Source organism: Anas acuta, chromosome 15 (genome assembly GCF_963932015.1).
Source record: "Anas acuta chromosome 15, bAnaAcu1.1, whole genome shotgun sequence".
Lineage (NCBI taxonomy): Eukaryota > Metazoa > Chordata > Aves > Anseriformes > Anatidae > Anas > Anas acuta.
In genome coordinates, this window is record NC_088993.1 from 4,155,527 (window position 1) to 4,172,027 (window position 16,501).

The following is a 16,501-nucleotide window of genomic DNA, read 5'->3' on the forward strand; positions in this document are numbered from 1 at the left end:
GAGCTTATCCTTTTTCTGGGAGGTAATATTTACAGAAGTAGCAATGTTAATTTATTTTGATGCAGGGATTTACTCCATATGCTCTCAAGGCCTGCCTAAAAATTTCAGAAACAAGCATTGAATTAAAAGGTCAGGAATGAAAGTGGGAGATTCATTATCTTTTCAAACTGAAAACAGAATGCCCAAGTGAAAGTAGAATATCTGATTTTCCCCTTTGTCTTTGTATCATTGTTAGTAATTAGGGTGAACAAAAAATTGCATAGGTGAGAAGAACCTGGCATTGAAGAATTTAGTCTAAAAGTAAAATATACTTTCCTAAGGCACATCAGGTCATCCAAGTTATGACTAGTGCTTGATACCACTGAGTGAATACATCATGAAATACTTCCTGTTTATGGCTTTATTTTTACTTTAATATAATTAATGGGTATGGCTGTGAAGTTGTTTAGTTGTATTTGTGTTGTGATTCAAATGCTCTGAGTGTGATAATGTTCTTTGATCTTACAGAAATGGGAATATAAAGCACAATAATAGCAAAATCAAATTTCCTATAGTTATTTTAATATCAATGTTTAAATTATTTAATGGTCTAAATATTTAAATTTAGGAGATCAGAATGAGGGAATTGGGGACGACTTCACAAAATTATTTTAAAGGGAAATTCTGAAACTTTTCAACCAGCCAACTGTTAGCTATGCTATAATTTACAATGGAATAACCCTCAACATAAGAGTCCTAGAAGAATGCTGAAGTCTTAAAGTTTAGACATTAAGAAAAAATAAGGTATCTTTAATAACAGAATGGAGAAATATATAGATTTACCATATATAGTACCTCTGGGGAAAATCATTGCTATACTATGGAGAGTTGAAGTTGGAATATCTTCAGTGAAGTCAGTGCTTTCTGCTAAGCTGCATCAACATTACCAGCTGAGGTTCTGATCCATGACATCTAAATACTGCCTGCGTTTGCAAACCCCATGATGGTCACTGATTACATGTAGTCTAAATCTTCCCACTGTAACTTCTGCTCAGTATTGTGTTTTCTTTCATCTTAATTTCCTCTTCTCCATGGCTCTGCGCTCTTTTTAGCAGTTGCTCAACTGTTTTGTTGTGAGGGGGCTGCACCTCTGTATTAAGCAAAATGATTCTTGTCTAGTTTTTGAAGTTAGAAAGTAAAGTCCAAGAATTCTGGTATATGAAACATAACCATTGTATCATGACTATTGTGATTTCTTTTACATTTTTAAATTTTTAGATGAAAATTCAATTGTCATCCAGTCTTTTAGGGAGAAGAAAGAACATAGGCAACACTTGGTAGTTTGTCACATGTGCCCTGCAAACAGGCTCTTAATCCACAGTCACCTAAGTATATAAATTTCCCAACACACAGAGCTGCACATACTATGAAAAAATATCAGGAGCAATGACTGCAGGAAGGAAAACGTAGTAATAGTTTGATGCTTTTTAAAGAATATGTAGTAGTGCAGGCAAAGCACGAAGAGCACTTCCTTTCTCAGGCTGGGGCAATTTTAAGGAAACTATTCGGGGGAGCACTCAAAGATTTCTCTCCTGAAATTATCCTGGAGTAGTGCTCCATACTGTTTAGATCCCTCAAATCAGTATATATATATATATATATACATATATATATATATATATATATATATATAATGTGTCTAGAATCCATTCTCTGATTCTGTTGATATATTCCACTTCCATGTCCTGAATTTTCGTACTAGCAAAAATGCCAAATCGTCTATGGGTCAGACAAGATCAGTTATTTTTGTACTGTACCACAGAGTCTCCATTGTAAGATGCTGCTCTTTCTGAGCTCCATTTTACTTTAAGATGCCACAGACTTCTAAACTAAACATTAAGTCTAATTAGATACAGAGAATATGATAATAATTGTATATATTTATGTATAAATGAATTATCAGAATTTTGGTATTTAAGTAGTTTAGCATCTCCAAAGTTTCACATTGTTTTCTCAGTGAGGAGAAGCTCCCAATTTTCTATATGTGAAGGAACCTAATGTTCCAGTATTGTATCAAAGATACCATTCTGGTTTAAGCAAGAATGCGTCTGTCTTTTCTGGTATCTACTTGTCATTCAAATAACTGATGGTATTAGTCTTTACAAAGATGAAAAACTTTAAGGAATTTTTAGAAAAGTTTGAAGAAAAGTCATAAATGTTTGTTAAACAGAAATTCTGTTAATACTGTAATTTTTTCCTGAAGGACCACATACTCTATAAGGTGACTCGAATATCAGGAATCACAAACTTGAAGATAACTCCCAGAGAACATAGATTAAAAGTGAGTGGAAAAAGCAGTCAGAACTATTGAAACACGCTTAAGGTAGAAATATAAGCTAAAAATACTACACAGTAATTGCAAATTGTTGACATGATTCTACTAAAATTCATATACAGGGTGTTACTTAAATTCAGTTTTGATATACATATAACTTCCATATTAGGTCAGTATGCTTTAGAATTAAATGTATGGAAGTTTTTTTTCTGTATAACTTCAGCACAGCTGAAGGTCACTTGTCAGAAACAAGATTTTAAATAAAGCTTCCTAAAAATGGATAGATGCACCATTTTGGCAAGAGGAAGGAGCAGAGGAAAATAGAACATTGCTGAACCTTTTTGAAAACTGGAATAATGGAGGCTCAATAGCCCCAAAGTAAGAGCAAACATAAAAATCACTCAATATTAGATTTGCAGTCCTCTTCCTCTGTTTCTGTTCTAATTCAAGAAATATATTAAATGTTAAACAGTTCTTTCTGACTTTAAAAACATTTTTATTACCACACTGGTAAAAAATCTGTGGTAGTTCTCAATTTACTAGAAGAAATTGATATATAGAAATAGGAGAACTAACGTCACGCATAAGCATTTGCCCTGGGAAATAGGTGCTCAGATGGAATATGGCCATTTTGAGACCCAGAAGTACATTTTTGTGACCCACACTGTCTAGGTTAACATCAGAGAGCTCAAGTTGTTTAAGGGTACTGCTCTAGCACTTAAAAGGATTGCATTTAGCCCAGGGTGGGAATATCTGGCATGTTGAATGTATACATCAAATGTATATATCAAATCAATGTATTTCTCATGTTACTCTTTCAATTTGACCATTTATTTCACTTACAACTAGTAACAATTTAAAAATATATATTTAAAGAAGAGAAAAAAAGTCTTATTTATTTTAAATATGTGAGGGTTTTACACCTGAAATATAAAACAATGAGCAGTAAAAATTTTGTCCTTTGCCTTCATTGTTAACACGTAAACTAAATTAATGAAAACAATTCTGTATCTTAAAGATTGAGTAGGGCTTATTTTACAATAAAGTTGGACTCTACATATATATATATTACCTTTTTGAGTCAACAGAAAGTGTAGAAATGATGAGCAACATTAAAACAACCTAAAATGCATCTTGAATTTCCACCATACCTTACCCATGAGGTTAAGCCTTGTACACTCACTGCAGTTAGTGCTTGTAATTGGTCTTTTAAGGAAACAATGATACATTTTCAAAGGACTGGGTTAGGTTAGCTGCCCTTTTCCAGGTCTGCTTTTCATATGCTGTAAGATAAATGGAATATGATGCATCATTAGGTCAGCTGAACTCAGGAGTCCTGTAAATTAAGGGTTTTCCACACTAAGGAATAATATGTCCTTTGGACAGCAAGTGAGACACATGAACTTCTGAGTTCTCTGAACTTCTCAGTTCTGCCTCTAGTCTATGCAAATAACAGTACACAATTAGCTAAATTATAAACCTGTCTCTGTAAAAACATTAAAGCCATCAAGCTACTAAACAAGTGCTTTGAATTGTTACCAATAACAAATAGATATTACAAAAAATTTAACTAGTTTACTGAACACTACAATTTAGTCTTATCTTCCTGTAGATTAATACAGTATCATTTTCATTCTCACAGTTCCTGTGTGCAATAATATGCAACTTCTTCCTTACTTTCAAATTTGATTTGTAGTGTTGTGAAATAAATTTTACAAAAGCAAAATATAGCAAAGATAGTATGTTCCTATGTAAATTGAAGCAGTATAACAGGGAATGTTTTGGGTAGATTTTTTTTTTTTTTGATAGCTATCACTTCAGGTTATTTTTTTTTAATGCATTTTCTATCAGTAATTATTGGAGAGTTGGTAATAAAAGGTGAGAATTTAGAGCAGTTTCAGTAGCATCTGTGGTTTCAAACAAACAAAAACAAATAGAAATTAGTGTTCTGCTGTCTTGTAAATAAGAAAACCAGCATATTATTTTTACAGATAATTCTGTACTTTGGCATCTGAAGATATAGCATCTGTGAGTCAATGTTGCATGTGAACACATGTTCTGAATTGAGACAAAGAGTTTCTTGGACACTTTTTTGGCTGTTTTCATTAGATGGAAAGACAGTTTTATAACTTCACAGACATAAATGAAAAGGATTTTCTGTATGCTAGTAGCTGGTAAGTCTGAATTGCTTCTATTAGGAAAAATAATCTGTTTCTTTACATGTAATTTTCGCAAGAGGTGACAATAAAAGAGGTGGTATGAGTTAACTTCAGTGACAAAGTATGCTATCTATTAAATAAGGAGTAGCTTTGTATTTATTATAATCAATTTATCCTCTTTTTTTTTTTAATATAGATATCTTTTTAAGATTATGTACAAGATAGATCTCATTAGCTTGTTAAATTGCTGTAGATGATAAAATAAAGAACAAAACTACCAAACTATACATCCAATTGAAAATGAAGGAATTAGTTGAAAAATAAGATTTGGTCACTACGTTCATTTATGCTAGATGATAGGTGCTAGTAACTCTTGAGATAGGGGCAATAAGAAGCTACTGCTTTTGTTCTTAATCTTGTTCCTGTCCCTATATTATGATCCCTCGGTTTTGTTTTGTTTCTTTGGTTTTCAACATGTGAATTTTTAAGTAACCAGGTTCGCAGATTTTTAAACTCGAATTTCAAGTGTCTTTAATATACCGGAGGTGAAGTAATAGAAATGGTTGTTGTTCACTTAGGTCTTCAAGATTCTGTTACACCTAAGAGATGTTTGCTCCTGAACTGAATAGTTTTCAATAGGAGCTTCAGAGCACTTAATGCTTGACACAGTTTTCATTATTTTACAGAATTGAGTTTTCCAATGGTCCTCAGTACGAGATAGATGTAGTTCCTTCTAGTTTTTATTTGGTAGACTCTTGCATTAAAGCTGTGCAAAACTCTCTTTTTTCTCCATGCAGTGCAGGCTGGAGGAGCTAGCTGCAATTCAGAGCAAACTAGCACTCAAATAATTTCACCCATGTTCTTTACTACTCCTGCACAACACAAACATCATCCAAGGAAGCTATGCATATGCATATAAAGGAATCACTTGATGTTAATACTTAAATATAGTTTCCATTAATCTATATCCTGTTTGCTTTGACTTCAAAAAGGGCAAATTGGGATTTCTACTATAATGGAGTTTCCTAGATTTTGAAATACTACTGTATTTAGTATTTCTCTTTTTATGTTACCTGGTTAAAAAAAAAAAAAAAAAAGAATTTTGCAAGAGAAGGCTTATATTAAATTGCTTATACCTCTAGTTTATTCTCATGAGATTCTGAAAAAAACACTTTTGTATATCTTTGGATGACAGTATATGAAAATATACTATGTCCTTTTTTATATATAAATCACAGAAAATTCATTTTCTGATTGCAATCATATTTAGACATATAAAGTTATTTTACTTTCAATATTCTCCTTTAAGATATATGAAGTAAACTGCATTTAAAAAAAAAAAAGTATCACTTTCTACATATTTCCATTAGTTCCCTTTAATATCTATCTATATCAATATAAATATAATTTGATTTTTGTTAGACTTCATAAATATATTGACATGACATACCTGTAACACTGAACATGAAGCTTCCAATGCAAGAGTTTGTACATAGTCCATACCCAAATGTCACCATTATTTCATTTAAAAGATCCCAGCATGTCTACCTCATGATCGCTATAAACTCTATAGTACTGAAATACGTCAACACTTTTTCTTGCTACATTCATTAAAATTAAGCACCCTTACCCTACCCCATCTGTAAACATCAAGTCAATTGGAGCTAGCACATTTCCCAGTCAGCAAGCAGTATTGTGAATTTTATCTTCTCTTGCAGAAATCAATTCGTCTTCGTTGCAGCAGATGAAATTTCTTGTAACACCTCTGCAGGTAACAATCATTGATACTTCTTGATGCATCCATCCAGGTCTCAATATCCTTTTTCACATGCTGCATTTAATCGTAAGAGAAAGCATAGGAAAGTCCATAATACAAATTTTTGGAATAGCTTCATTAATTTGTAGTTTGAGTCTTTAGGTTCTGCCATATAAAAGACATTAGGTTATTTTGCTGACTTTGGTGTTTTATTTTCAGTTTAAATATTATGTGGCCTAGAAAAATAAGGATATGTTAAGCCTTCTCATAAAAACGTAATGTGCAGTACAATCAAGATTGTGACTTAAAAAGTCAAAACAAAACAAACTAATGAAAAGAGTAAGTTAGGTAGAGATAGATCTATGTAGGACATTGTAAGTGCTATAGATTTAACAGTTTTCTTTTCAACTCTTTGGGGGCAAATATTGCCCACAAGGGTACTGCGGACCCTAAAGCACTCACAAAGTCTATCCTATGGATAAGATAGTGGGAGAGAGGGGTCTGTGTCCCCTCTGTGATCTGTGTTACTAGATCACTCTCTAGTAAGTAAAAAGTCTTATCTACTTTGCTGGTATACTGTCATGTTGGGTACAGAAGAATTAAAAATGTTTTCAAAAAGTGTTTACTAATGGTAATTTATAAATATAAAATATGATAAAATATGTGTCAAGGGATTTAATGTCTTTTAAGTAATAGATGTTGAACAATCTTAGTCTTAATACAGGTAAGGATGATGTTATGTCGCTACGTAAGAAGTCAAAAGCCAAAATAATTAGTAACGGTGTTGGGCCGTATTCTGCTGATAGCGTTACACAAAAAAATCTGCTGAGTTCATGGAGCTGTGTGTATTGAAGGATGAAAGGATATATAGTGTGAACAAAATGTTGGTATTAAGAAATGTTTATTTATATAGAGTTGTACATTAACAGATATAAAGGTGATGAGTTTTCTGCTTATCCTAGAGTGACCTACAGCGAAACAAATAAAAACCATGTATTTATGAAAAAGAAGACCATAGCTAAAGCCACAATATGCTGAGATTGTTATAATTGGTATGGTATTTTTGACCACAGCATTTTTAGTAATCTGAAAAGTTCTTCCTTTTTTAAAAAATAAAAAATGAATTTTTCAGAGTCCCGAATTATTAGCAGAATACATTTTGAGAACATTTGACACTTTCTTGGTCTCACTAGATTTGTATTTTGGCATTCATTTATTTCACCTGTGCTTCCTATTCTGTTCTGGATTATAGTGAGCTGACTACTCATTAGACTACTAATTTATAAACCAATGCCTTACTAAGTAAGTATGCAGAAACTCATTTTAGCAACTTTTGAACTTGGAATTCTTGACAGAGACATGTGGTGAGACATGTGGTCTTTAATAATTTTCTCGTCCTGAAAACAATTCCCTCTTTTACAGAGTGAACCCTTCTAAGCATTAGTTATACCTGTAGACATTTTCTTCCTCAGTTCACACAGAATTCAAGTATCCAAGACTATACTATACATATGCTGTAAATCACTACTCCGGAATTCCAGTCAATAATATAATATATTTGTTCATCAGTAAATTCAGTGGACTGTACACAGAAGAAAATGGACTTTTGTGTATATTTACTAGAACTTTTCAGTTTACCAGTAAATTACTGGTAAATTGTTATAAATTTACCAGTAATATTTTTATATATTTAAATATATTTATTATAAATTAAATTATTGAATTGTTGCAATAAATAGGGTGTTTTTGTTAGGTATGTTCTTGACAGTATGATAAATATTAATGATAGGTAACTGTAGGTGCCTTTTTTATTATATGATCAAACGGAGCAACCCTGTATCTTCTGTTCCTTGTATATTTAAATTTTAGTGACATAATTTAAAGGACTTCTGGCTATATTAAAAAAAAAAATCATACTCTGGCCCATATTTCTGTGTGGTACAAATTGCCAAAATTGTGTTTGGTATTTCAAATCAGTAGGCTGCCTTTGAACTAATTTGTTATTTAATGTTCTGTGTTTTAATACATGAAGTAAATATAGATTCATAATTTTTCAGAACAGCAGCTGACAGTCATGTGGTTTTTCAGATGCATGCAATACACCTATGATTCAATTTTATATGCTAGTAGTGCTTCTAAACTCAATTACAGTAATTCAAGTGATTTAAGACGAAGGTTCTGATAATATGCTCAATGTTTGAAATGTGAGTATATACACATTTGTATTGTTTCCTTGTAAAGAATATAAGTGTTTGTAGATTTCAGATAATAATAAAACAAATAAGTTTTTGGTTGAAGCTTTACCATCAAATAGAAATGGGAAGTCTTGGGTGATTCTGCTGATAATAATCACTCATCTCTTCCTAATGCTTTATCATTTCTGCCAGAGGACATATAACCATCAACTACATGACATTATTTTTCCTAGTTTAGGAAATTAAGTAATCTTGAAAACCAAAATGAAAGGCTATTGCCAATGTGTCAATATACATGTTTCTATTTCTGTATGTGTATTTGTTCTTGCGTGAATATTATACACAGGAAAGACATGCTAGTGTGTGACAGAGGGATCCTTTCATGGGAAATTTTAAAATATTTTGCTTTTGCATCCAGTGCATTTTGAAGCTAAAAATAATTACTCTTCAGAAGAGAAGTTTTGTGCTTCTGGGATAGATCTTCTCTGGCAGGCATGATTAAAGAGTATGCAGACCTAAACTAGATCAGAGGTAGGGAAACTATCTGAAACCTGCTTTCAGTTTGATGATGGAATTTTAAACAAGGATCTCTGAAGAATTTCCTCTAGCAAAACTCTGACAATGGTTATATTAGAGGAGAATTAATCCTGAGTTTTCTGCCTGATGGAAGCAAAATGGATCTTAGCCTATCAGTCTCCTTATAAATCAGAATGAAACCCAGAGTAAACTTATGGTTTATTTACATGTTGGTTAGAGAACATTTTTCATTTTGAATCTTTAATATTTTTAATGATTTTTTCAAATCAGTGTTCAGTACATATTTTTTTATTTTAAGTTTTGTAAGGTCAAAATTCATAGTTTATAAAGAAAAAAATATTTTCTAGTGTCTTTACCAAGTTCATTCTAGGATGTACCTGCGTATCGCATTTTATAATTTTTGTGTTAAAATGGAACAGGATCATTATTCCGTATATACACCACTCTTAAAATCCAGTGTGTCATTATTTATATATATCAACACAGCTGATATTATTTTTTCTCCCAAGTGTATATACAATTTATGATTTTGAAATAACAGAGACAAAGGAAAAGGTATATGTAAGCCTGAATTTGAAATGAAGTATGGTAAAAGTGGATATAATATATGTCCAATTGTAACCGTGTTTATTTATATAAAATTTGAGCAGAGTAATCCCTAGGAGGTGGGATTGTGTGTGTGTGTGTGTGAAAGAAATGTGTTATAACGCTTTAGAAGTTGATAGTCCTGCATTAAGGTTTTGGCCTCCATTTGGAGGAAGAAACAGTCTCCAAAACAAATATTCTGAAATGTTCAATTTTCAATTTAGGAAAAACATGTCATAAAAAAGGCAGTGTGAAGAGGCAAACATTAATACTATCAAAATAGTTTGAAAAAAAATATTGGCAATTTTTAATTAAGGCAATTGCTCAAGTCATGGCAATTTTCCTGTATACTACCTGTCAACATTAACACTACCACAAATTTAAGTCATGAAACAATAGCAGATATGGATATACTTCTTTAAAAGCAAATTAATATTTGACAGAGTGTTTAGAATGGGTAAGGTACCTGTTGTGGTCTACCTCTGCTATGTATGTACATAAATAATTTTTTCTGGTCAAATTTTGCCATACATCATTGCATACATCTCATTGACATATTAGGTTTCTGGTAGGAGACTTTGATCACATTGTACTCTTTCAAATGAATTTCCAAACAGTAGATATTATACAAGCTGCTTTGGAAAAAATGCAGTTTTAGGGAGGTTTGCATCAGCCTTTTTGAATTATTGTGTAAAGACATAGGTTCAGTAGTGAGAGGTTTCTTTCTTAGTATCATTGCCTATGGGATTGTTTTCATTTCATGAAGCAATTTAGGAAAATAACCATTTTCTACAAAATGCTTTTATTATTATGTTAATCTCTTCCACTAATCAGATGAATTAAAAAAAAAAAAATAAGATGAAGGAGCATTTGTAAGGTCTTTATGCTAGCATTTATTTAAGTCTCTACAGGTTTTCCCTGTGAAAAAATAGCAGATACTGAAGTTTTTGCACTGGAAAAACTATGGAATGTTGTACTAATGCACATTATTAAATTTCTATAAATTCAAGTGTCCTTTTTGTTGGTGCTTCAAACTTCCCTTTACTGCTGCTGTAAATAGTGCTTACATGGAATTCTTTTTGTTACTGCTGTTATTGCTCTTAGTAGTTGTGTGGTAAAGATGTTCAGCTATTGGATCAGTTGATAAAAAACAGTAAATGCTTTGATTATTCTCTGCTCTTTCTTAAAATTTGATTAATTCCTTTTCTCACTGACTGAAAACACTGGCAGACCTTTTTGGCATCTTTGTCATTATCTCTTTGACAGCTTGCCTTCCCTATGCTTACAGTTCTAGGTCAGTTCACATGGCTAGTCAATTGTGACAACACGACAAGATTAAGAAAAGCTGAGTTTCTGTGATTTGTAAATGGAGGATTTGCAATGTGAAGTTCCTTTGATAAACAGAAATAGTGAATAATCCGTGTTTGCCCTCAACAAGTGCATATAAGCATGTGTGCGTTCCCTGTATTTTTATTTTTTTTTTTACTATTATTTAATGAAACAAACAGATTTTTTTTTCTCATAGACTGAAAGCAGGACACATGAAAGGTGGTTTGTGTGTGTGCTGTATGTATGATTATATAATAGTAAATTAAATAAACAAGGATTCAATATGAATATCATGAGGTTATATATAACATTTAAAACATTAAACAAAAATGTTATTGTGTACTACTGAACTTTACACACAAGCAAAAAAGACTGCTTTAGAATGTAATGTAAGAATTGTCTGGTGTATTTGTTACTGAACTAGATCAGAATTTATTTAGGGTTTATTGCCACAAAATATAACAGCAGCAGTAATAGACAAATGCTGTACAAATTAAAAAATAAAAATGCTTGTTTTCCTTTGAAATACAACAGTTTGTGTCACCTGATGGCAAGGTGTCACCTGATGGCAAGCCTCAGTTTGCCCAGTGGCTTTTTATTTTGGTATATAAATTAAGTCTCTTTTTATTGAAGAGAGGTTATACAAAAAGGTGCTGTTGGTAGCACATAATTACTTTGCATTTTTAAGTAAATATCAAGTGCAGACTTGAGTGGAATCTGCCTTTGTCCATTTGTAAATCCTGACAGCAAGACTGAAATTTGAGACAGAGCTTTTAAGCTGTGGTTTGTCACTGGGGTTGTTACATAGTACTGATTCAGGGCCAGCTCAGGAGGGATGTCACCTGTGCTGCAGTTTGTTGCATTTCTGTATTTCTGCAAATTGACTGATATCAATCATATTTTTTTAAATGTTTAACAAGGTGGCAGCTCAACTTTGGATGACGGTAAACATATAACAGACTTCAAAAAAAGCTGTAGGTTGTCATTCAGAAATAAAAATTAAAATCATGTCTGAACACCAGTGATGGAAATTTCTGCAAAGGATGCATCAATTAGCAATAATTAGTAAGCCAATTAATAATGGGCCAAATTCATTATCTGGCCAAATTCAGATATTACATAAACAAAATCAAGAGCTGGAAATTCTTCCCTGCATATAGATAAATCTGAATAGGCTTTTAAAATTTCTTCTGGCTCCAACTGGAAGAAAAATGTAGATTGCTTCTAATGTTATCACTAATGTATTTACAAAGATCCCTTGTTGAAATCATTCATTATCATGATATATTATTATCATGATTTTTTAATTATTATTATTATGATCATTTATTATCATTATAGACTATGGTCACTTTTTATCTCTGTGAAAACCTAGGAATGTTAATGCTATACTAACAGGAAATCCTGCATGGTCTTCAATATATACAGGAGGTTACCACTGCAGTATACCTTGAAGATTCACTATTTCATTGTGCTATGTCTGTCTATACATCTTCCCAAGTCTTTTTCTGCTGCACATCACAATACTGTAAAGCATTATCAGTAGTGGAAGAGGAAAATTATATGCAAAGGAATATTTTATGCTCCTGCAGAATTATCTTAATGTTTGGTATTATGCATTTAAAACTTTTCGTAGTGGATTTTAACATTTTTAACTTTTACAATCAAGGAAAATGACTGGAAACTGTTTTTATCAGCAGTTTTCAAACTTTTTCCTCAGAATTAAGTAAAAACTTAGGACAGACTTCTTTCCTCATTTCCTTATGAGCTATTTAGAGAGACTCATTGCTTACTTACATGACTTAAATGCCTAAAGTTATTTGGTATTAATATCCGAAAGTATTAAAAATATTTGGCTGCAGATGCCTTGGACACCATAAGCTGATCAGTAGAGAATTTTAAGTGAAAGGACAACCACTGCTGCACAGTGATGACCAACTGAGGTTAAAATACTGCAATATGTTATGTAACTGGTGTGGATACAAAGGAGCTCCTGCTGCTGTCACCTGGTTTTGGTATCATAATAGTCATGTGACCAAGAGAAAACACAGGTTGGTTAGCTACTGGAATCATTTATCTGGATAAGGCCAGGTAACTTGCTTTCCTTGTATTCCTTCCAATGCTTCACTGAAATCTTCATGTCTTTTGTCTACAATTGTATTGCAATTCTGCATCAAGGTCTAATGGAGGAAATATTTGGATTGCCCTTTTTATGCCAGCTGTGAACAGCAAGAGGCACATCCTGCAATAGAACTCATTTCCTAGGTGAACTGTTAGGGTAGGAATACTGAACCACTCTGCATTGTATTCTACCTTTTCTTACCTAGCTAAGGCTAACTTGTTCAGTTGCCTTTTTGTAAAATTTAGTAATAAGTGGAAATACTAGTATTTGTGTAATTTAAGTTTATACTTTTTGAAGACTCAACACATAGAGGTTTGAAGAAGCAGCAATTTTATGATTTGATTGTTCTATTAAAATCAAAGCTAGTAAATGGGTAATATTGTGAAGAGTTAGAAATATGAGCTTCCTAGAGGATACATATGCATTGCTTGTAATATGGAAAGCAACAAGGGAAGAGATCATGCAGTTAGTTTGTTATATTATTTTCAGTTTTAATTTTTACTTGATCACTGGCTGAGGTAGTATCAAATTTTTAACTTCTGTTTTTATATGATAATGGAATCATCAATTTCTGCAGTTCTTCTAGCAATATCTAGTCTTAAAAAGTGGGGGGAAGTGATAGTATTCAGAAATCTATGCACATCAGATCCTTTAAGAAGTTTAAAAAATATATCTCATTTTATGATTTTTAACAACAGAGGAAAATGTTTTAACTTGTTGTATACTTTATAGTGTGATTTTTTTCTTTATTAATGTTGTCATTAAACTCTATAGTAGATGTGTTATTAAAGATCTTCCAACTGTCTCCAGTGAGTATCAGATTGTCTGTCCTAGATGTATATGAAAATACAACCACAGTAACAAAGAACTAAAAAACCTAATTAGAGAAAGGCAAAAAATTAGAGAAAGGCAAACCTTCCGTATTTTTAAGAGTCTCTAGTAATACCTATTACTGATGACTTAAAGAAAGAGATTCAATTTCAAAGGCACTACTAAAACGAATGTCTCTTGGTTACCATTTTTAATTCTTTTTTTTTTTTTTTTTCTGTTTGTGCAGTGGGCAAAACAAAATACCCTTTTATATAGTATTTGAGCAATTTTAAACCTTTTACAGAAAATCATTGAAAAAAATGACACATAACCTGAGTAGAGAAGACCATATGAGGATTTATTTTTTGGTAAAGAGTTTGCTGCTATAATGCTACAAATGTTAGCATTGCAATGATGATTTTTTCCCCCCAGTATTTCCCAGTAAGGTGTTGGTCAAGCTACTTAAAAACCAGTGCCAGTAAAACTAAATGCTAGCAAATATTATGTTTTTTCATGCTGTGTCCTGAATACTTGTTCTAGACATACTGAAAAATAGTGAAACTTACCTCATTCGCATTACTGGTGCATCAAAATTGTTCATCTGTTGTGTTCCTGAGTAAAGAATTTGTAAGTGCACATAACAGTACTGATACATTGATTTAATATTCTGTAAGATGCATAGATAATCACCTCAACTATGAAGTCATTGTAAAAACTTTGCCATTTACATGTTCTAAATTTTAGTAAATTGTTTACCTAGAATGAATATTCCCAGGGTAAGTTATCACAAAGCATTTAAATGCCACTAATTTAATGAGAAAAAAGTATGCTGGCATAATAGTGACTAAATGAACCAATGACTATGTGACTATACTAGTTTACTGATTTTTCAGTGTGACAATATAGTTTAAATCTGTGTTATTTTCAGCATGAAAATCAGAATCTATTCTGCTAACCTTATGAGCTTCTAAATTTGGTGTCATGCAAGGGTGTGTTTAAAAATTAGCATTTAAAAAGAAACCTACTTGCTTTAAGTTTAAGCTGACACTGTTCCTTTCCTCTGTGGAAATGAAATTTATTAATCATAATAAAACCATCATATTCTGAAGGTAGAGGTCACCCTGAGGAGGAAAAAGTCTGTTCGTCACAGAGGAATTTCAATGCATTTTTCCCAGATAATATCTGAGCATGGATTCTCTCCCCTTTGGAAACATATTCTTCCATGGTTGTGCTTATATGCATCAAGTGTATGTAGGAGGTTGCAAGAAAGAGAATTTTGCAATTTAATTTTATATACTTTATTTTCTTTTAGAGAAGATTTAGAAGATTTTTTTTTTTTTTTTACATTTTATTACATGTTTACATTACACACATTTATTCAAGTGGGATTCCAATAAAGATAAAGGAAGAATTAGGAATGTTTTGTATTTTAAAAAGAATACAAACTTTACTGGTTCTGAAATACCATTTTTATGCTAACATAACAGTACAAACTTCAGCATTCTCTTAATGTAAATGTAAAACATTATTTTTAAGAAGCAGGGATTAAGTTAGGTCACAATTTTTACATTAGGATTACTTCACCACTCTTTTGTTTTAAGGAAGAATCATAGTTTAAACAATAGGATGAAAAATACTGACTTGGAACAGTCATCTGGTCTTTCTTTGGAAATTGCTTAATATATTTATTTATCCATATGTTCCATCTTGTCCAGATTTCAGTAAAATATTGATGTAACAAGTTTAACCACTGTTACCACGACTGTTTATTATACCACTTGCTCATCACTTCAGTGATGATTTAGGTTAAATATAAACCTAATTTAATAAAGCTTGAGCAATATGTTGTACGCTCCTACTTAGAAGAACCCCTTGCATTTTGGCCACTTAATCCTTTGCCATGGGTGACCCACTATGCTCTCTGTTTTGTGGGGCACTATTACATAGTTGATTATGCAGCAGTAAATGGGGATCAGAGTGGTGAGGAAAAAAAAGGTCACAGTAAGTCCCATTGTAGTTAATGGCTTGCACTACACCAAAACTAATGTGATTCTTACAGTTCTAAACTTACAGTCCTTCCTTAGCATTACAGTAATACCAGATAGTCAGAAAACAAAACAAAACAAAACAGTATGTTTGGAAAATATACCAATTCCTGTTGCTTTAAAAATAAGTCATGACTTTAAAGCATGTATAATAGTATAATAGTACTTACAATTCATCCTCCATGTTACTAGGGATATGAAGCAAATGTATAGAGCTGGAAATAAGTCTAGATTTAAATTAATTATTTTGCCTTTCTAGATATTTTCTTACATGAGATTTGACTTGAGAGAATTAGAATCATAATGATTTTTAAAATGGATTCTCGGACTTTAAAATGGGCATAAGCATACAGAGGAAAATAAGGTGTCTTTTTTACTTCAGTGGAGATGAATGAGAAATACATTCTGTTATTTCAAATGGCCCATATCAATTGGGTATTTTCACCATCAAAGCTAAGTATTTTAAATTTCTAAATATTACAATGCTTACATCCCAATGTGGAAGGTTACCAGGGTTATGCTCCTTCCAACCAAAGAGGCTGCAGAGTATGCAGTCACTGTCAAACCTGAACTAAGAACTCTTTTTTTCTCAAAGGATCAAATATATTTCCAAAGATAGGCATTTATGGATACCAGCATTTAAACAGAA

General features: G+C 32.1%; 1 protein-coding gene across 50 annotated transcripts in view; it reads left to right on the forward strand.

The window, feature by feature from the left end:
* RBFOX1 (RNA binding fox-1 homolog 1) overlaps positions 1–16,501 on the forward strand; it is an 881,332-nt gene that overhangs the window by 859,347 nt on the left and 5,484 nt on the right. For 8 of the 50 annotated variants that reach the window (XM_068698945.1, XM_068698971.1, XM_068698987.1 and 5 more), the window contains one exon: positions 6,192–6,244. The exons of the other annotated variants lie outside the window; for them this stretch is intronic. In XM_068698945.1, the coding sequence (XP_068555046.1) occupies positions 6,192–6,244 (53 nt within the window). The remainder of the gene's footprint in view (positions 1–6,191; positions 6,245–16,501) is intronic. 50 annotated transcript variants of the gene reach the window in all.